Consider the following 20,757-nt stretch of genomic DNA (forward strand, 5'->3'; position numbering starts at 1 on the left):
GTGTCTCCCGATTTAACACCAGACCAGAAGAATGAGGTGTCTGAGATGATCTTCCGGAACCAAGATGTGTTCTCAACAAAACCGGGTCGAACAACTGAGACATATCACCACATTGTCACGAACCCTGGGGCCAGAGTAACAATGAGGCCCTATTGGTGCCAGCGGCAAAAAGGGAGGAAATAAAAGCAGAAGTAAAAAAAAAAATGCTGGAATTGGGGATCATCGAAGAATCCCACAGTCAGTGGTCCACCCCAATCGTGCTGGTGCCCAAACCTGATGGCACCACAAGATTTTGCAACGACCTCCGGCAACTAAACTAAGTATCCCAGTTCGACGCGTACCCCATACTTCGCATAGATGAGCTAGTGGGCCATCTGGGTAATGCCCGGTACTTGACTACCCTAGACTTGACAAAGGGGTACTGGCAGATTCCCCTTGCAGAAGACGCAAAGGAAAAGACTGCGTTCTCTACACCAGAGGGTCTTTTTCAATATACTTTCCTCTCTTTTGGACTACATGGGGCCCCAGCTACCTTCCAGCGCCTCATGGACAAGCTATTACGCCTGTATAACAGTTATGCTGCTGCCTACTTGGACGATGTGGACATTCATACCCCAGACTGGGAAACCCACCTGGAGAAGGTGGAGGCAGTCCTCGATACCTTCAGGTGGGCTGGCCTTACAGCAAACCCTGCCAAGTGTGCTGTAGGATGTACAGAGGCCAAATAGCTTGGCTACATTGTGGGAAAAGGTTTGGTAAAACCCCAAGTGAACAAGTTAGAGGCCATCCAAAATTGGCCCCGACCAAGTCTCAAGAAACAAGTCCGGGCGTTCCTAGGTGTGGTGGGGTATTACCAACGATTTATCCTCCACTTTGCCACAAGGGCAAGCCCCCTGACAGACCTAGTGAAAGCCCATGGACCTGATCTGGTGAGATGGTCTGACGCAGCAGAGGAAGCATTCACAGACCTACGGACTGCCCTCTGCAATAACCCCGTACTGATAGCCCCTGATTTCACCAAGGAGTTTATCCTGCAGACGGATGCATCGGAAGTAGGGTTGGGGGCCGTTCTATCACAGATGGTCGGAGAGGAGGAACACATAATTCTATACGTCAGTCAGAAACTCCTTCCAAGGGAACAAAAATATGCAGTGGTGGAGAGAGAATGCCTCGCTGTAAAATGGGCCATGGAAACATTGCGCTACTACCTGCTCGGGCGCAGATTTGTCCTTGTGACCGACCATGCCCCTCTTCAATGGATGCAGCGGAGCAAGGAGAAGAACACAAGGGTGACCAGATGGTTCTTATCCCTCCAACCTTTCCAGTTCCGTGTGCAACACAGCGCAGAGAGCCGTCATGGCAACGCCGATGGCTTGTCACGTGTGCACTGTCTGGCGTCCCAAGCTGCCCAACCCCTTGGCGTTGAGCAGGGGGGAAGGATATGTGACAGACCCAGACCAGTGGGGTACAGGAGTCTGGTAGAGGGCAAATATACTGGTCACTGGATGAGTAGTTTTCTGTTCCCTGAGTGACCAGAGCAGGGGCTTCACTAGAGTAATCAGGAACCTGCTAGAACCAGTTCAGGCAGGCTAATTAGGACACCTGGAGCCAATTAAGAAGAAGCTGCTAGAATCAATTAAGGCAGGCTAGTCAGGGCACCTGGGTTTTTAAAAAGGAGCTCACTTCAGTTTGTGGTGCAAGTGTGAGGAGCTGGGAGCAAGAGGCGCAAGGAGCTGAGAGTGAGAGCTGCTGGAGGACTGAGGAGCACAAGCATTATCAGATACCAGGAGGAAGGTCCTGTGGTGAGAATAAAGAAGGTGTTTGGAGGAGGCCATGGGGAAGTAGCCCAGGGAGTTGTAGCTGTCATGCAGCTGTTACAGGAGGCACTATAGACAGTAGCAGTCCACAGGCCCCTGGGCTGGAACCCGGAGTAGAGGGTGGGCCCAGGTTCCCCCCAAACCTCCCAATTGACCTGGACTGTGGGTTCTTCCAGAGGGGAAGATCTCTGGGCTCACATGGTGAATCTCTGAGGCAAGAAAATCTGCCAATAATCGCAAGACCCACCAAGATAGAGGAGGAACTTTGTCACATATGATGTCTTTAAAAAGTTTCCATGCAGCTTGCAGAGATTTCACATTTGGTGCTGTACCCTTTAATTTCTGTTTAACTAACCTCATTTTTGTGTAGTTCCCCTTTCTGAAATTAAATGCTACAGTGTTGGGCTGCTGTGGTGGTTTTCCTGCCACAGGGATATTAAATTTAATTATATTATGGTCACTATTACCAAGCGGTCCAGCTATATTCATCTCTTGGACCAGATCCTGTCCTCCACTTAGGACTAAATCAAGAATTGCCTCTGCTCTGGTGGGTTCCAGGACCAGCTGCTCCAAAAAGCAGTCATTTAAGATGTTAAGAAACTTTATCTCTGCATCCCGTTCTGAGGTGACATGTACCCAGTCACTATGGTGATAGTTGAAATCCCCCATTATTATTATTGAGTTTTTTATTTTAATAGCCTCTCTAATCTCCTTGAGTATTTCAGTCACTATCACCATCCTGGTCAGGTGGTCAGTAATATATCCCTACCACTATATTCTTATTATTAGAACATGGAATTACTATCCATAGAGATTCTATGGTACAGTTTGATTGATTTATGAGTTTTACTTCATTTGATTCTATGCTTTCTTTCACATATAATGCCTCTTCCCCACCAGCACAACCTGTTCTGTCCTTCCGATATATTTTGTACCCTGGTATTACTGTATCCCATTAATTATCCTCATTCCACCAAGTTTCTGTGATGCCTGTTATATCAATATCCTCATTTAATACGAGGTTCACCCATTTTATTATTTAGTCTTCTAGCATTGGTATATAAGCACTTTTTAAAAACTTGTCTCCTTTTAGCTGTCTGTCATTATACAATGTATTTGAATGGGACTCTTTTTTTTTTTTTTTTATTTGATTGTTTCTGATCAGACCCTGCCTGTATTTTATCATTTTCCATTCTCTCGTCCTCACTAGGACATAGAGATTCTCTATTAATAGATCCTCCCCTAAGGGATGTCTGAACCATGTGCTTCTTTGCACCTGTCGGCTTTCCCCCAGCCCTTAGTTTAAAAACTGCTCTACAACCTTTTGATTATTAAGTGCCAGCAGTCTGGTTCCATTTTGGTTTAGGTGGAGCCCATCCTTCCTGTATAGGCTCCCCCTTTCCCAAAAGTTTCTCCAGTTCCTAATAAATCTAACCCCTCCTCCCTACACCATCGTCTCATCCACGCATTGAGACCCTGCAGCTCTGCCTGTCTAACTGGCCTTGTCTAGCAGTCTGTGGGGACTGATCTGTTTAGATTTGTTTTCTTTATTTACGTATAACTGTGAAGATAATGTATGCGGATTGTAAAATAGCCATGTTGTGTTTTAAAATCAAAGTTATTAGTTATTATGTTTCTTTATAAGATTTTATAAAGTAGGCACTTAATTAAGTTAATTCCTTTTGTTCATTTTGGGACTTGAATGTGGGAGATTGACCCTGTGCAATCTCCTGACTGAAAATCCTTAGAGACTGAATTCTGGGTCTCCAGCTGCTTTTCTTCGTGAATTGGGGTTTTTTAGGCACTGGAGAAAGGCAATGAAGTGAACTCTAGCCCACCCAAAGGTTACACAAACACCACAAACTGGCAATTTTGATTCCAAAATTTGCAGTGCCTCATGGGATTTGTAGTTCAGGTACCTCATCTCCTTTCTCCTCCATGGGCTGTGCAACCCAGCCAGCCAACACCTCCATGGGACTCCCATGATGCACCAGCAAGATGGGGAGATGATGGGATGGGAAATGTTAGTTCAGACGAGAGCCCAGCCTCGACAGGGAATGGGGCATGAGGCACCCGAACTATAATTTGCATGTCGCAGCAGCAGCTCCAGAGGATGTGGTTTAATGTCAACCAACCCAAATGAAATATTTAAATTTGCTTCCACAAACTGAAACAAGACCTGTCACTGAGATCAACAATTCTCAAAACAAACAAACAAAAGCCTTGAAAAAACAAACAAGCTCTGGGAGTTTTTAACACAAAGTTTTAAAATTTTCCCTGGAAAGCTCTTCTCCCTTCCATTTTCCTACCACTGCTAGTGAAGGGCAACCCTGGGCCACAGGGCCGGCTCCAGGCACGTTCAGCCATTCGGCGGCAATTCGGCGGACGGTCCCTCACTCCCACTCAGAGCGAAGGACCTCCCGCCGAATTGCCGCCGCAGCTCGCGATCGCGGCCCTTTTGATTTCTGTTTTGCAATACATATTCCCTCTCTGTGCTGGCACATAGGAAGCTGCATTCCCTTTGCTCAGGGCAGCAGCCAGCCTGAAATGCCCCCGGGTCTGTGGGGATGCACCTCTCACCCTGGTATCAGCTGTGCACAGTTGTCTGAAAGGGCTGGTTTGGGTTTGCTGCATCTGAGTTTGGGGCTTCAGCTCAGTCCTGGGCAATTAGGGGCTGTGAGGGAGGCATGCTCAGCCTCTCTGAAGGGGCACAAAAGGTCATCCAAAGAGAACAAGGGTTTAGAGATTGTTCAGAAAAGGGGTCAGAGAGGATTTGCCTTACAAAGAATTCCCCGTTGACCGGGGGCTGGTAGATCCCATTGAATGTGCAGGACTCCTTCTGGCCGCATGCCGTGAAGTTGAAGATCTGTTTGATGGTCATACGGCACTCGGAGGCATTCCCTGTGCCCACCAGTGTGGCGTTCCAGGAGGCTTGGGACGGGGTCTGTGCATGAGAGGCAGTGCAGGGCATGCTGTGAATGGAAGCTGCTGTGGTAGTTTCCTGGTATCCTTCAGGGTAGCAGGGGTGGTTAATGGAGCCCTGGGCCCTCATGTTCTGGGAACAGTGAAATCACATGGTCATTCATAGAGTGAAGACTCATTCCTATCCCCTGCCCTCATTAAACATGATGGGGCATCCCAGTCTGAGGGCAGGAATGTACTGGGAGTCAGAGGACAGGCAGGCAGGCAGCTCAGTGAGAGGTTTTCCTTTTAAGGCCACTGGCCCAGCTGCTGGGGCTTCTTCCTATGGAGTTGTATTATCATCAGATTTATAGTTGGCTTTGTCAGACCCAGACCTATCTGTGCATCTGCAGCCCCCTGCTCTCCCTCTCATGCAATCCTCTTGCAGCTCTGGATGCATGCTGAGCTGAATGGGAGAAGAGTGCAGGGGCTCCTAGAGGCTACAGGTGTTGCCAAGCCTCAGAGACCCAGCAGCCTCCCCAACTCATCTGGCAAAGTGCAATTCAGGTCCATCGTACACAAACCCTCATGGCCATGTGGCCTCTAAGGTGAGCGTGATGTGATTCCCCACTGAATCCCTATAAAGCAGGAGGCTGAATGGTGGACAATGCTAGAGTCTCTGAACCCTGGCAGTGTCTGCAGCCTTGACAAGCCCCTCGCCCTGGCCCTAGCTCAGGGTCCCCACAGTGCGTAGGTACCTCTGTAGCCATGACTGGAGATGGCATCTCCTCCTCCTCCCTTGTATATCTCAGAAGGGCAGCATCAGTCAATCCCTCCTGTTCTCCCCACTGTTCCTGCCTTACAAGGCCTCCATCAGCCAAGCCCCTGCTTCTCTCCTCGCCTCCCGGGGATATCTTGAAAAATTTCCCAGCTTCAAGCCTCTGCTCCCCTCCTCTCCCCCATGCTCCTCCCAAGGCCTGCTTTATACCAGATACTGCTCCTCACGACCCCCCTGGGCCCCACAGAGCCTGCTGCAGGTGCTAAGCCCCCTCTGATGCTGCTCCCTGTGCTCCCATTTGCATTTAATAGAAACAAAATCCTATTGATAGAATGAGGAAAGAGTCAAACTGCCACCAAACGTTCTCTCACTTCTGTTATTTTCAGGATCAGCTGTTTCAGCGCCTGATTCTGTCCATAGCAGAGATAGCTGTGTGTGTAGATAGTGTAGGTAAACCCATAGAGCCTGAACTTAGAGGCTTTTGTCTGGTCAGTTATTGGACCAATGGGGATAAAGCTGATTTGGGTTGATGCTCCTCCAAGGTCCAGTGCACCCAGGATCTTGGCTGACTGAGGATGGATCCAGTCACGTTGTTTGGGAGAGTACTGCTAAGACAAAACAGGGATCACATGGAGAGACAGTCCAGTCTTGAGTTATTCCTATGGGATGTGAGCTGTATAAGAACTGGTATAAAAACAAATTGAATGGAATCAAATAGAATAAAACAGAAGGGATTAACTGCACTGCAAAAGTCACCTGCCTACAGAATCTGAAAATATAGCCTCTGAAAACTCTTGGAACTGAAATTTGATCTGGTTTCACCCAGGAGAGACCCTTGATTTCCTTTTAGTGTTTAACAGGGAAACTTATTTATAATTTTTCTTTCTCTTTCATCTGTAGGCTTAATAATGGCAGGTTTGTTTGTGTTTATGTCATCTGATACGGTCTCTGGGATAATTGCGATTCTGAGGTGTCAATAGCTTATTGGTCATGGGGTTTTTAAACTATAACATCATCTGAGAATATTGCATCATACTGGAATACTAGGAGCTGGCTGGCTTGGGGGTTGATACTCTAATAGGATAAGGAACCTTTCACTCCTATGTTACTAGCAGTAACTAGTCTGAAAGTTGACACCATCTGACTGCTGCTTAGTGTGGTAGCCTCCATACAAAGTTAGATAGTTTCTATCCAGTCCTTCCTGGGCATTATCATTGTGGGCTGCTGTCAGTCCTGTACCTTTCATCAGCCTGAATTAACTTACACATTTAAGAATCTAAAATAAGAATAGCACAGATGGTGTTTCCATCTCCCATTAGCCACACCTTGGTGAAGGAGTCCAGCAGATAGTTGATGGTGATCCAGCCATAGGCTCCTTCCTCTTCCCCTGTAATAATCCGAGCCCCGTGGAAATTCACAGGATACTGTTGTATGGTCTTAGCGACTTCATTCAGGACCTGGTCTGCAGCTGACTTGTTTTCCATGCTAAAGGGTGTGCAAAGGGAAAGAGTCACCAAAACAATGGAATCAACAGCACTGAGAAAATGCAAGGACATTTTATTTCATAGACATTGGATTTTTGCAGCAAACGTTCCACACTGCAGGAGATTGGTAGTTTTACATGTCTCTTTCTGCTAACTGAACCCAAACTGCATTTTTGTCTTGATTTGGAATCACGTAGATAAAAGCAAGGTAAAAATAACACTGCTCTCCTTCTTTCATGGAACATCACCCCAGGTTCTGTATATTTGTTTCATACCATCTGTCTTTATTTGCTTTAAGTATTTCATAGATTTGTAGCTTTTAAGCCCAGAAGCAATAATTATGCTCTAGTGTGACCTCCTGCATAGCACAGATCCTAGAATTCCTGCATCAAGCCCAGGAACTGCAGCTGAACTAGAGTGTCTCTTTTGGAAGACATGTGCCTTGGTTTGAAGACTCCAAGTGATGGGAAATTCATAGCTGCCAAGGCCAGAAGGGACCATTGTGCTCATCTAGTTGGACCTCCCACACAGCACAGGCCACAGAACCTCACCCACCCACTCCTGTGATAGACCCCTAACCCCTGGCTGAGTTATGGACGTCCTCAAATCATGATTTAAAACTTCAACCTATAGTTATAGTCTAACCTGCTATAACACAGGACATAGAACTTTCCTGAAAAGCTTCCTAGGCCATATCTTTTAGAGACACATCCAGTCTTGATTTAAAAACGTGTAAGTTATCAGCTTTGCTGAATTGTCCACAAAGTGTCAGAGCTAAACCTAGGTGCCTCACAGCAGCAGACACTTGTTCCCCATTTTGAACCTAGATTTTGTGACAAAGTAATGGAGCAAAGAAAGTACCATAGACAACAACAGGACTATTACTAGGGTGCTGCCCATCTGAGGGGGAACTCATTAAAGGCTGTAATTACACTGTCTATTCCCAGACAAAATCTTTAGACAGCAAACTCATTGTAACTTTGTAGTTATAAAAGACTGTGGGAGAATGGATGTTCCCGTGGTTAGGGTGCTAGCCTTTGACTTAGGAGACCTCTGTTCATTTTCCTGCTCCACCACAGCAGCAGTCCTGTGTTACTTTGGACACGTCACTTAGTTGCTCTGGGGTTACCCCCTCCATGTGTGGGGCTAATAGCATGGTCCTGCCTCGTGAGGACAAATACATTAAAGATTGTGCTGTGCTCACACAGTACAGTACTAGGGACCATGTATGTAATTCCAAATTAAGGATGATGCTTTGAAAGTAACAATTCAAAGTTTAGGTTCCACAAAATCCTCTATCCCGCCCCCGCCCCCACCTGCAGGGCCAGCTCCAGGCATCAGCGAAGGAAGCGGGTGCTTGGGGTGGCCAATGGAAAGGGGCAGCACGTCTGGGTCTTCAGCGGCGGGTCTCTCTCTTCCTCTTAGAGCTGCCACCGAAGAATGAAGCAGCACAATTGAGCGGCCGCCAACGTGCCGCCGATCAGCTTTATCTTTTTTTTTTTTTCCCCACATTGCTGCTTGGGGCGGCAAAAAAGCTGGAGCCGGCCCTGACTACCTGGAGTCTGTTCAGCAAGAGAGACTCCATGTGGATGGGTGGTATCATTAACAGTGAACTTCTCCCTCCCACTGCCACATCCAGGGCCAGAGGCCCAAGGGCTTAGCATCCCCAATCAGGGCCAAGTTTTCTGGAGAGCTCGGCACCCAGCATGCACCCAGTGTGCTGAGCTCTACGGAGGATCTGGTCTCTTTCTTAGGTGCTAGAACGGGAGCTAAGGGTGCCTGTGAGTGCTGAGCCAGCTGTAGTCGTACTGGGCTGGGGGGTGTTGTGTCACCACAGACAGACTTTTGTTTACCCCAGAGACCCTGTGTTATTACCTCAGCAGCCTCATGCCTGCTGTAGCTCCAAGGTATACTGGTACCTCCCTCTGTCTCTCATCGGGAATGACCTTCAGGGCGTCCTCTAGACAGCTCCGGAGGGACACACCAGCTTTGGGAGGGTCATTGGCGTAGCTCGATATGCCAGGTCCTGGAACATAGTTATGTTGATAAGAGTGACTGGGGATGGGACAGGGTGCAATGAGAGGACGTAAAGGGCTGAGGCAGAGCCGGCTCTAGGATTTTTGCCGCCCAAAGCAAAAACAATTTTGGCTGTGCCCCCCCCCCCTTATTTAATTACCCCACCCCCGGCCCCGCCTCAACTCCGCCCCTTCCCCAAATCCCCAGCCCTGCCTCCTCCCCCCAAGCTCTCAAACCTGGGAGGGGGGGAGACTCCGAGTGGCCGCGGCGCGGCGCCACTTCTCCCCCTCCCTCCCAGGCTCTCAAGTCTGGGAGGGAGGGGGAGCAGCGGCGCATGAAACAGTTGTTTCGCGCACCGCGGCCGCTCGGGATCTCCCCCTCCCTCCCTGGTTTGAGAGCCTGGGAGGGAGGGGGAGACTCCGAGTGGCCGCGGCGCGGGCGCCGCTTCTCCCCCTCCCTCCCAGGCGCCCAAGCCTGGGAGGGAGGGGAACAGCGGCGCGTGAAACGGCTGCTTGGGATCTCCCCCTCCCTCCCTGGTTTGAGAGCCTGGGAGGGAGGGCGAGTAGCAGAGCGCGAATCAGCTGTTTCGCGTGCCGTGGCAGCAGCGGAGGTGAGCGAGTGCGGCCGGGGCACATTTTTAGGGGTGGCATTCTGGCACTGGCCATGCCAGCCCTAAAAATGTGCCACCCCAAGCACCAGCTTGTTTTGCTGGTGCCTAGAGCCGACCCTGGGCTGAGGCCTGGTACCTCACGGGAGTGTGATGGGTAACCTGCTTGTGAATCCCTCAGTAACCACGTCACTCAACTCTCTGCTTCGCCTCCTGAAGCATGATCATTAGGTGGAAGGAGCCAGGTGGCATGCAGGCTGTGCTGTAGTGGGCAGTCTCTCACTCCAGGCCAGGAGACAGGAACCGCCTTCATGTTGGCACTAGGCAGCACAGGCTGGCTTATTCTGAAAGCCAGGCATCCACGCAGAATCAGAGGGTCTGCTTGTGTCCAGAAGCCTCAATAATGAATCCTCTTTATTTCCATTACAGACTAGCCCTGGCTCCCCTCTACTGGGAGGTAAGATCACAGGAGGCCATATTGTACCTTTATGGCACACTTCTGTGCTGCAGGGGCCACCTGTAACCTTTCAGTGCTTCTCACCATGCCAGCACAGTACCCAAACCTGTGGTCAAAACTCCTACATAGGAAGCTCACGGCAGAGATACAGGCCGCAGAGTCCCAGCTCAGCAGAGGCATCTGTGTTCATTGGCCCTCATTGCAGCCATTTGTTCGTGGAGACCGAAAGAGGAATTGGGCCCAGAAAAAAAAAGCAGAGATACTGGAGTGTTTCAACCTCCCCAAAATAATACAGGATAAGTTTAGCAACAGGTGAGCAAGCAAAGACTCCAGGGCCCAGCCCTGCCTGCTAACGGGAAGCCTGGGATTTCTGCCTGACTCAGCCTCCCTTTCCAGCACCACTCAAAAACTGACATCAGGGAGATCTCATTTAACCTGGGAAAACCATTGCACAGTGAGAGTCCCTCCTGCAGGGAAGTGGGGAAAGCCCTGCAGCAGCAGATGAGCTTTGTTCTACGGATTACATTCTGGCACAAGATCTCATGCCATGTTGCCCAGAGGACTGGTGGAGTGGTGCATTGAAAGCTGTTTTGAAGTTGTAAGCGATCACTTTTAGTCCTCAGGGGTTTTCCTGGTCCTGCTTGCAGGTTAGGGAGCTCTGTAAGGAAATGTGCAATCTGACTCTTCAGCAGTCTGTCTGCAAACACCCAGCCTACAGCGAGGTGGAGTGAGATGTGTTTGCCTTAGGGAACAGGCTGCTTTATTCACTCTTGTTCTGGGGTTCTTGTGTGTGATTGTTCTGAATTCTAAGAAATAAAGTAGTGTTATATTTAGGGCTGTCAAGCAATTAAAAAATTAATCGTGATTAATTGTGCGATTAATTGCACTGTTAAAAATGGAATATCATTTATTTAAATATTTTTGGATGTTTTTTATATTTTCAAATCTATTGATTTCAATTACAACACAGAATACAAAGTGTACAGTGCTCACTTTATATTTATTTTTGATTACAAGCGCTGTAAAAAACCAAAAATAGTATTTTTCAATTCATCTAATACAAGTACTGTAGTGCAATCTCTTTATCATGAAAGTTGAACTTACAAATGTAGAATTATGTACAAAAAATAACTGCATTCAAAAATAAAACAATGTAAAACTTTAGAGCTTGGAAGTCCACTCAGTCCTACTTCTTATTCACCCAATCACTAAGACAAAGAGGTTTGTTTACATTGGCAGGAGAAAATGCTGCCCGCTTCTTGCTTACAATGTCAAGTGAAAGTGAGAACAGGTGTTCTCATGGCACTGTTGTAGCCGGTGTCACAAGATATTTACGTGCTAGATCCGCGAAAGATTCGTATGTCCCTTCATGCTTCAACCACCAATCCAGTGGACATACGTCCATGCTGATGACAGGTTCTGCTCAATAACAATCCAAAGCAGTGCAGACCAAAGCATGTTCATTTTCTTCATCATGAGTCAGATCCCACCAGCAGAAGGTTGATTTTTTTCTTTTGGTAGTTTGGTTTCTGTATTTTCCGCATTGGAGTGTTGCTCTTTTAAGACTTCTGAAAGCATGCTCCACACCTTGTCCCTCTCAGATTTTGGAAGGCACTTCAGATTCTTAAATCTTAGTTCGGTTAGAAATCTCACATTGGTACCTTCTTTGTGTCTTGTGAAATCTACAGTGGAAATGTTCTTAAAATGAGCATGTGCTGGGTCATCATCCAAGACCGCTATAACATGAAATATATGGCAGAATGCAGGTAAAACAGAGCCGGAGACATACAATTCTCTTCCAAGGAGTTCAGTCACGAATTTAATTAACGCATTATTTTTTTAACGAGTATTATCATCATGGAAGCATGTCCTCTGGAATGGTGGCCGAAGCATGAAGGGTCATACGATTGTTTAACATCTGTCACGTAAATACCTTGCAATGTCAGCTACAAAAGTGCCATGCAAATGCCTGTTCTCACTTTCTGGTGGCATTGTAAATAAGAAGCGGGCAGCATTATCCCCTGTAAATGTAAATAAACTTATTTGTCTTAGCGACTGGCTGAACAAGAAGTAGGACTGAGTGGACTTGTAGGCTCTGAAGTTTTAGATTGTTTTGTTTTTGAGTGCAGATATGTAACAAAAAAAATCTACATGTATAAGTTGCACTTTCACGACAAAGAGGTTGCACTATAGTACTTGTATGAGGTGAATTGAAAAATACAGTTTCTTTTGTTTATCTTTTTACAGTGCAAATATTTGTAATAAAAAATAATATACACTTTGATTTCAATTACAACACAGAATACAATGTATATGAAAATGTAGAAAAACATCCAAAATATTTAATAAATTTCAATTGGGATTCTATTGTTTAACAATGCAATTAAAATAGATTAATTGCGATTAATTTTTTTAATCATGATTAATTTTTTTGAGTTAATCTCGTGAGTTACCTGTGACTAATCGACAGCTCTAGTTACATTGTAACCTTCCAGCAAGAGCATTTTAACTGGTGTGTGTGTGTGTGTGTGTGTGTGTGTGTGCCATGAACATAAAAGCTGGCAGGGTTCCTTCACCACAGTTGTTGCAGTGAGCGCTGGCAGGTTCGGGGGAGACTCTGGAAAGCCATATCTTCTTTCCCAGTGAGGAGCAAGATTGGAAGCCAGGGATTCCTCCCTATCTTTTCCCTCAAGAGTAGTGGCAGTGTTCCTATCCCCTGCTCAGCCAGAGCAGAGGAGGAAAGGGAGGTGATTACCCTCTTGGAATGCAGAACTCAGTGATAATTCCTGCATTCCAAGGAGGTTGTCACAGTGTACCTTGCCTCTGGTGGTACACTATAGTACACTCTCACTATAAGAGGAGTGAAAACCTATGCAGATGCCATGAAGCCACCCTGAGCTTCCACTCACATTAGATGGAGGGTCACTAGAGGTGGGTTCTGTTGTCCCTCCCATTATAAGTGAATCCAGACAAGGGGTGAGGGATAAGTGCTGTGGACTCATCTCTCCATGCAGTGTCATTTCTATGACTGAGTTGCCTGTGTCTATAGACAACTGTGGCTAGCTGTGATGCACCCCAAAGTGCTGAGATTTTGGAGGCTGCCTTGAAAAGTTCCCCCCAAGGTCAGGTTGATTTGCTGTGGCCAGAGGCTGTGCATGGTGCCAGGGAGCAACTGGAAACAGGAATCCCTTGACTTCAGGCAACCTAGATGCTGCAACTCTTGCTATAACCACTGTGCTTCCCCAGTGTCAGTAGGGCACGATCGTCTTCTGTAGAAGAGACTTGTCTACCAGACTCTTACACTTCATCCAACATTTCCACCACCTAGGTGCCCTGCTGCATAAGAAATCTCAGAGGAGCTCTGAACCCATGGTGTTTCCCTCACAGCGGGGCAGGAATACTGACCTTGGACATCACAGGATAACGTCTGGCTGACCACTCCGGTGTCATTCGTTTTGTCAGATGTCCACTGGTAGACGAACAGAGAGGTGTGGGATGAGCCTGCATCGAACACCATCCCGTACTGGAAGGCATAACCAAAACATGATGGGTCTGGTAAGCCAGAGCAGAAACTGGGGCCTTCCATCCCCCCGCACTCATGTTTGCTCAGGGGCTGAATAGGTCAGTGAGAGTTAGAGACATGGGCTTCTGCTCCTTAGCCGAATGGGCCCTCTGATGTCATAGAATCATAGAAGATTAGGATTGGAAGAGTCCTCAGGAGGTCATGTAGTCCAGCCCCTGCTCAAAGCAGGACCAACCCCAACTAAATCATCCCAGCCGGGGCCTTAAAAACCTTAAAACCTGTGCCTCAGTTGAAAGTAAAGTCGAAACAGGCTGGTCCCTTGAGCATGTTGCCTCAGCTAATGCACACTGGCTAACTCCACTGAAGTCAATCGGTTTCCAGCCCTGCCCCTGCAGTCCACAGACTGATGATAATTTACACCATCAGCGCAACTGCATTTTCCTTGTTGCAGTTTTACTGATCTTTTATTTTCTTTGTTGGTTTAATGTTCGTCAGTGTGGTTCAAAGATGCCATATTGACAGCCCTGGGCCTGAAGAGCTCACCCCCAGAATACAGGCTACGACGATGTAAGCTTCCTCCCTTCCATGTGCCGCAGCCCTGTACATGTCTGGGGGTTGAGGGAAGGTCAGTCACTGCACTGCTCATTGGGAACATCCGTACGTGCACTGAGACCAGAATCCAGAATTTCTTCTCAGCAATCCATCTTTCCCTCAGTGACTGCACCAACAATTCCATCATGCAGCATTTTCAACATCACAAATTCAGATCTGTGCAATCTTATGTCTGTGGCATCTACAGAGGCTCTGACGTGTTACAGGACTTTGCTGTAGGGCAGAGGTTTCTCAGAACTTTTCAAAGCATGGGTCACAACTTACTAGAGATTCCCAGACAAACACTATGCTAACACAGAGTTAAGGTTGAGAGTTCAGATGAGTAATTTAGGGTAAAATACATCACAAGGATTGTGTAAGTATTCCCAAATCCAAGCATTATAAACCTGGGAAGTTCAGAGTTAAAGTTACACTTAAAAGAAATCTAAATATGTTAAGCTATGAAACTGCACAATTAGGATACCCACACAACCTTAACTCTGCCTTTGTGACACCATGCCAGATCCATAGGAGTATGATGCAGGCATTTTCGTATATGTTGTACCACAAGATATTAACTGATTTGGAATTATGGATTTTCTTTTTCTCCCCCCCCCTCCTTGTGGTGAGCCACAACTGGCCCCTCTGGACTCCTATCTCAGGGACCCCTCCTCTGATTCACAATCACCCGGGCCACCTGATCTCCCATTTGCTATCTCAGGGACCACTTCCCCTCCCATTCATGGTTATATAACATCTCTCTATGGCAACTATGACAATTGTTTACATGAGCAAGTAACATTTGGAAAGTCTTTAGGCTGGGATTTCCAAAGAGACGTAAGGGACTTAAGTGGCCAAATCTTGAAAGTCAACGGGGGCTGGGCACCTGAGCTCTCAAAAAGTCCCAGTTTAGATGTACATTAAGCTGTATGTTTATGGGATGTAGCAGCCAGAAACAAGGAGACTTAGGCTGTCTCTACATGGCCACTTTCGGCGCTAAAACTTTAGTCATTCAGCGGTGTGAATAAACACTCCCCAGAGCGACAAAAGTTTTAGTGCTAAAAAGCGCCAGTCTAGACAGCGCTTTATCGCCAGGAGCCACGCTTCTGTCGATAAAGCTACTACCACCCCTCGTTCGGGGTGGTTATTTTTTATTGCCGGGAGAGCTCTCCCCCAGCAATAAAGCGTGACTACATTGCCCATGTCACTGCGCTGCCACGGCCACGCTGTAATGTGGGCAGTGTAGTCGTACCCTTAGAACCACGTGAGCAGCCACCTGTCTCCGCGCCACCAGCAAGTCTCTGCAGACCACTGCTGGAGCACTGCTGTTGTAGGATAAAGTGGAAGGATGGAGAAACTTTGGAATGAATGAAAATGATCTCTCACAGAATGTCTACTTCTGACATTCCCCCAAAGTGGTAGCAGAGTAGATATAGCCATCTTCTACTCTAGCTTTCCTATCCAGGCAGTCCCACTGGGCTTAGGGTGAACAGCCATCCTGATATTATTGGGACCATCCTGATATATTGGGGCTTTGTCTTATATATGCAACTATACTCCACAGGCGCCAACTCTGCCCCTCCCTGCCCCTATTGGATCGCTCCCCAAATCCCCACCCCGGCCCCGCCTCCTCCCCCAAGCGCGCCAGGTTCCCCCTCCCTCCCAGGCTTGCCACGCAAAACAGCTGTTTCGCGGTGCAAGCGCTGGGAGGGAAGGGGGAGAAGCAGGACCCAGCGGTGCGCTCAGGGAAGGAGGCAGAGCGGAGGTGAGCTGGGGCGAGGGGCAGGGTGGGGTTTTTCCCCGTGGGTGCTCCAGCCCCGGAGCACCCACGGAGTCGGCGTCTATGCTATACCCCTTACCCCCCCCCCCAAAAGTCCCAATTTTTCACACTTGCTATCTGATCACCCTAGCTGGGCTTGCATGGATTTAAACAGAGGGCTGAGCACATAATGTTCCAGCTCCATGTTAATTTCTGCACCTCCACCAAGTCTGTCACGGTGTAAGAGTCCTTTTGAAAATATGCTGGGATTCAGCATTGGGGATGGCATTGGGATGGGTTCTTAATTTGTAAAGGCCCAAACTTATGTTCTCTTCTTCCCAGCTGGCCCAGACAGAGGTCTTTGATTAGAAGTTTGTAGAGTGCCTAGCACAATGAAGCCCTGATGCTGACTGGGCCTTTTGTTCCAACAGCAATAACAATAACCCAGCAATTTCTTGTGTGATCTGTTGTATTTTTCAAACACATGTGGGGTTCTGCCTGTATTTCACTTTTTCTTCAGTCTGCAGGGAGGTTGGGAAGTCTATACCTGCAAAGCTATGGCAATGCACTTTTGCTTGTTGCTAAAAGTATTGACTTATAAAATTTTTGGTAAACTCCAAAATTTCCAAGCATCCATACAATGCTACTGGCCTCTGTATTCTGTAGCTCAGGGACTCACCTTGTTGTTAGGTGCAAAGGAAACATTTTGGATCCTCACCAGGCTGAGAATGAGGACGATGGATGAAGACACAGCCAGCACTACCAGAATGGCAGGGATGTAGCGTCTCAAATCGATGCTCATTTTAAAAGTCACCTGCAAACACACACACACGCAGAAAAGTAGAAGGGCAGTTCAAAGGGTTGGTTTGATGTGGCCACTGGGGATCATCGCTGTTTAGCAGACAGCAAGGGTTTCCTATCTGCAAAATGGGGATCATGATTCTGACCTGCTTTGTAAAGAGCTTTGAGATCAATTGATGCTGTAGAACAGCTAGGGATTATCAGTATCCCTCAAAGGCAATGTTCCCCACTGGCCATTCATGGGTCAGCCTCTGTTTTTACATTTGAGACTTATTTTTTCAACTGGACATTTTGGAGACATACAGCTGAGAAGTCCATTCTGATCCCTGGCCCTGAGCCCCGTGCTCTGCCCTACAATTGCTAAGTTGGACTTTATCCTCAAATCAATGAAAATGCAATGCAAAAACTACCACTGTAACTGACACTAGCTGGCTGCTTCAGCAGAGGCTGAACTTCCCCTTCCACTGTGACCGTGGACTCCTTAGCCTGGGAAACTGGCTATTAGGTGTGGGCTAGCATGGGTGAAGTTTGTGCTGCCCCTGCCAATGTGGTGCCTTTTGTTAGCATTAATGGAAGGGGCAGTGTCCAAGGCTGTTTGACCCATGCATCCCCCTGCACTAAAGGCAGCAAATGATCTCTCATAAAGGTTTAACAGCTTGGAGCCTAAATGCGGCTGTCACAAGACTTAATACCATGGAAAGAGCTGGCAAAGATTTGCCAGTTTCCAGCTATCTTATCTCAAATACAGCGTGACCTGAAGAAAAATGCATCTAGGGCAACCCTCATACACAGTGAAGAGAAGGGTTGAACTCAAACCGTCCCCACAACCAAGCAGCTCAGCTGAAGGACAGGGATATTCTCTTGTGAGGATCTCAGAGCATTTGCAGAGCAAGGCAGGGGCAGAAGGTTTGTAATATTGTCCAAGGAACTCCAGGTATGAAACAGATTGTGCTGCTAAATCCATCAGATCCCACATGACAGATGATGATGACTGTAGTAAGATGAGGCCCTGAAACATAAACCCTTGGTATCAGAGGCCTGGTATGAGGCCTGAGGCCTGAACCAAAGGAATGGTCAAGACTTTGTTAACATAAAGCAAAGTTCATCTGTGAGCCAGAGGCAGGCCCTGCTCACAAAAGTTGGCAAGAAGAAGGCTGCTAATTGGACATATACACATATCTAAAGGGTATCAAGCACTAATAGGATAAACAAGGACCAGGATGGCACCAGAAGAGTCATATTCCACAGAAATAATGAGGAACAGGCTGACCCGTCCTAAAAGACAGGGTCAAAAGGATAATATGATGGACAGACTTGTTTGTTCGAACCAACATGTACTATGAGAGAGGCAGCACCCCAACACGCAGAGGGGTTGTACCTCGATGCATCAGGAGTGATGTGTAACTTGTTTGTACCTGTGTATAAGAATGTATCCCTGAGTGGACGTCTTTGTGCTGCCTAGGGGGCAGTGGAGAGTCCTGCCATTGACTGAGCCGGTCCATTGCCAGGGGGCACATATTCGTAGTATTTCCTGTAGAGTCTGTGGGGAACTATTACTGTGCTTCATTTGACAATAAACCTGGCTGGGTGCCTTCGTACCTTATCGGAGTCATGGGGGGTTCTCTTGGGGTCTGCTGTGTCAACGATCTGCACAGAGCCAGGGCAGGACACAGAGGGAACACATGCATGCAGCCGACTGTTATCAACATTGAACAAAACAGAGCACCACACCGGTGATGTCTGACAACAATGACAGTAGCTGTATTTTGAAGGGAAAGCCACAGGGACAAGGGAAAATGGTATGGAAATATATTGAAATTTTGCTAATAGTCACTCATGGAGGATCTATGGGAACAAGGTGGTGACCCCAGTGGGAACTGTTATGGGAGGCTTTGTGACGGCAGATATTTCATTTTGTTATGTATTACCCCAGTCGGTAGGCATCTGTCACCATGGTAGCAAGGGGTGCTTTCCATGGCGTGCAGTACGTCATTTCAGGCAGGCGGAGAATTGGACTTCGCTCCCCTAGAGTCTCACAGACAGAGGATGGGACTTGGCCACCTGGCAGAGCCACTCAGCATGAGACCTGGATACACAGATGTTTGGCAGCTCTTTCTAAATTGGCCAAGTCCATGCTGAACATGACCGGAGGCAAATGTCCAGTCGGACACACCCTTCCCTGGACAAACCATCTTGTGCAGAGCTACGTGCTGCCTGCAATGTGCTGCAGGTGAATCATTACCACCAATCTTATTATTGTCTCCCAATCACTATCCCTTTCCTTGACTCTGGAGGGGAGGAGAGTTTGCCAGCCTCTGAGATGTGGAAATCCCATGCCTGGCTGTGCTGAGATCTGGCCTCAGGGGTCAGGGCTGGCTCCAGGGTTGTTTTTGCCACCCCAAGCAGCCAAAAAAAAAAAAAGCCGCGATCATGATCTGTGGCACTTCGGCGGCAGCTCTACCACTGCCGCTTCAGTTTTCGGCGGCAATTTGGCGGCTGGTCCTTCGCTCCGAGAGGGAGTGAGGGACCCTCTGCCGAATTGCCGCCAAACAGCCGGACATGCCGCCCCTCTCTGTTGGCCGCCCCAAGCACCTGCTTGCTAGGCTGGTGCCTGGAGCTGGCCCTGTCAGGGGTCACCTGGAGGGATGCAGCATCATGCTTCAGGTTTTCCACTCCAGAGGGTTTAGAGGTGTGGAACCTTTCCAGATTTAAGGCAAATTGTTGCCGTGGGGAGCCAGTGGCAGTAAGAACTTTGCCCAGGGTCTCCCTTTGAAGGTGGGTTGTGATTATGGTACAGCACATGGCCTTGGCCAAGACAGCCTAGATTATCACCCTGGGTGGAGAAAAGCTTCCTGCAAGGGCAGCACTCTTGTGTACTAACCCCACTGACTCCTGCAGAATGACTTCATGGGGGTAAATAGCCTTTTCCCCAGTTCCTCCAATAAACTCCCTCTGGATCCTTGTAAAGTGAACTGTACATTCCAGAGGTTAAATTATAACATCTCATTTGCATCCCAGGTGATAAGGACAGGTAATGATTACCTTTAATTTCCTAGTAAAGAGAGCCAGCAATGTGTTCCTATTTCAAGCCTCATATTGACCCTTCTGTTTATGTCATGTGTGACACAGAAGGGGTTACCCAGAGACTTTCTGCACTGAGGGGGCTCTGAGACACCATCTCTGCATCACTGTTCCCAAACTTTCCAAGCTTAGCCCTTGCTGTACCTGCCACCTCCCCGCTACACGTGTTGGCTTTATCCCACCATGTTGCTTGGGCTAACCCTAACCTCATCTCAAGGCCAAGACCATGGCCTTGTCTCCATGTTAGTGCACAGGCTGGGGGAGACACTAGCAGCAATGCACTGGGGCTCAGCACAGAGGATCCTCAGGAATGCTGTGAGGGAAGCCTGCAGAAGGATACCATACCAGTGTCTGAGTCCTGCTGGCCTGCATGACGTTTGATTCAGCTGCCATTTGACAGGAATACATACATGCAGAGAGGTGGTCTCTCACACACTGCAGGGACAGGAATCCCCTGAGGGGTTTGTTTGGTGAGGAGCTGGCAGCTCTATGATGGGACAAATTTACTTTAGTACAGCATGTGCTAATTCCAGAAGGGCCCTTCAGGTCTCAGATGTGCCTGATGGGCTGTTCCGTGAGGAGTATCAGGAATTCAGATTCATTCATAGATTCCCAGGCCACAAGGGACCACTGTGATCGTCTGGTCCAGTGGTTCTCAACCTATTTACCATTGCGGACTGCATCCAGTACTACCTGTACAGCCCTGAGGATGTCACATGGGCCGCAGCTCTGTGCTGATTGGGCCACAGGTTGAGAGCCATTGGTCTAGTCTGACCTCCTGTATAACACATACCAGAGAACTGCCCCAAATCACTTCTAAAGCAAAGCTTTTTTTAAAACTCCAGTCGTGATTTTAAAATTGTCAGTGATGGAGAATTCACCATGACCCTTAGTAAATTGTTCCAACCGTTTATTACTCTCACTGTTAAAAATGTATGCTTA

At 47.8% G+C, this 20,757-nt stretch overlaps 1 protein-coding gene across 2 annotated transcripts in view; it reads right to left on the minus strand.

Moving 5' to 3' along the window:
• The window catches only part of LOC128825150 (ectonucleoside triphosphate diphosphohydrolase 8-like), a 69,414-nt gene that overhangs the window by 14,502 nt on the left and 34,155 nt on the right, over positions 1-20,757 (minus strand). Inside the window, exons 2-7 of one of the 2 annotated variants that reach the window (XM_054007310.1) lie at positions 16,613-16,747; positions 13,466-13,583; positions 8,856-9,006; positions 6,822-6,981; positions 5,868-6,101; positions 4,600-4,872 (exon numbers count right to left, since the gene is read on the minus strand). In XM_054007310.1, coding sequence (XP_053863285.1) covers positions 4,600-4,872; positions 5,868-6,101; positions 6,822-6,981; positions 8,856-9,006; positions 13,466-13,583; positions 16,613-16,735 — 1,059 coding nt within the window. In that variant the 5' untranslated portion in view covers positions 16,736-16,747. Of the gene's footprint in view, positions 1-4,599; positions 4,873-5,867; positions 6,105-6,821; positions 6,982-8,855; positions 9,007-13,465; positions 13,584-16,612; positions 16,748-20,757 lie in introns of both variants that reach the window. The other variant, XM_054007309.1, reaches the window with a different exon arrangement.

Source organism: Malaclemys terrapin, chromosome 17 (genome assembly GCF_027887155.1).
Source record: "Malaclemys terrapin pileata isolate rMalTer1 chromosome 17, rMalTer1.hap1, whole genome shotgun sequence".
Taxonomy (NCBI): Eukaryota; Metazoa; Chordata; order Testudines; family Emydidae; genus Malaclemys; species Malaclemys terrapin.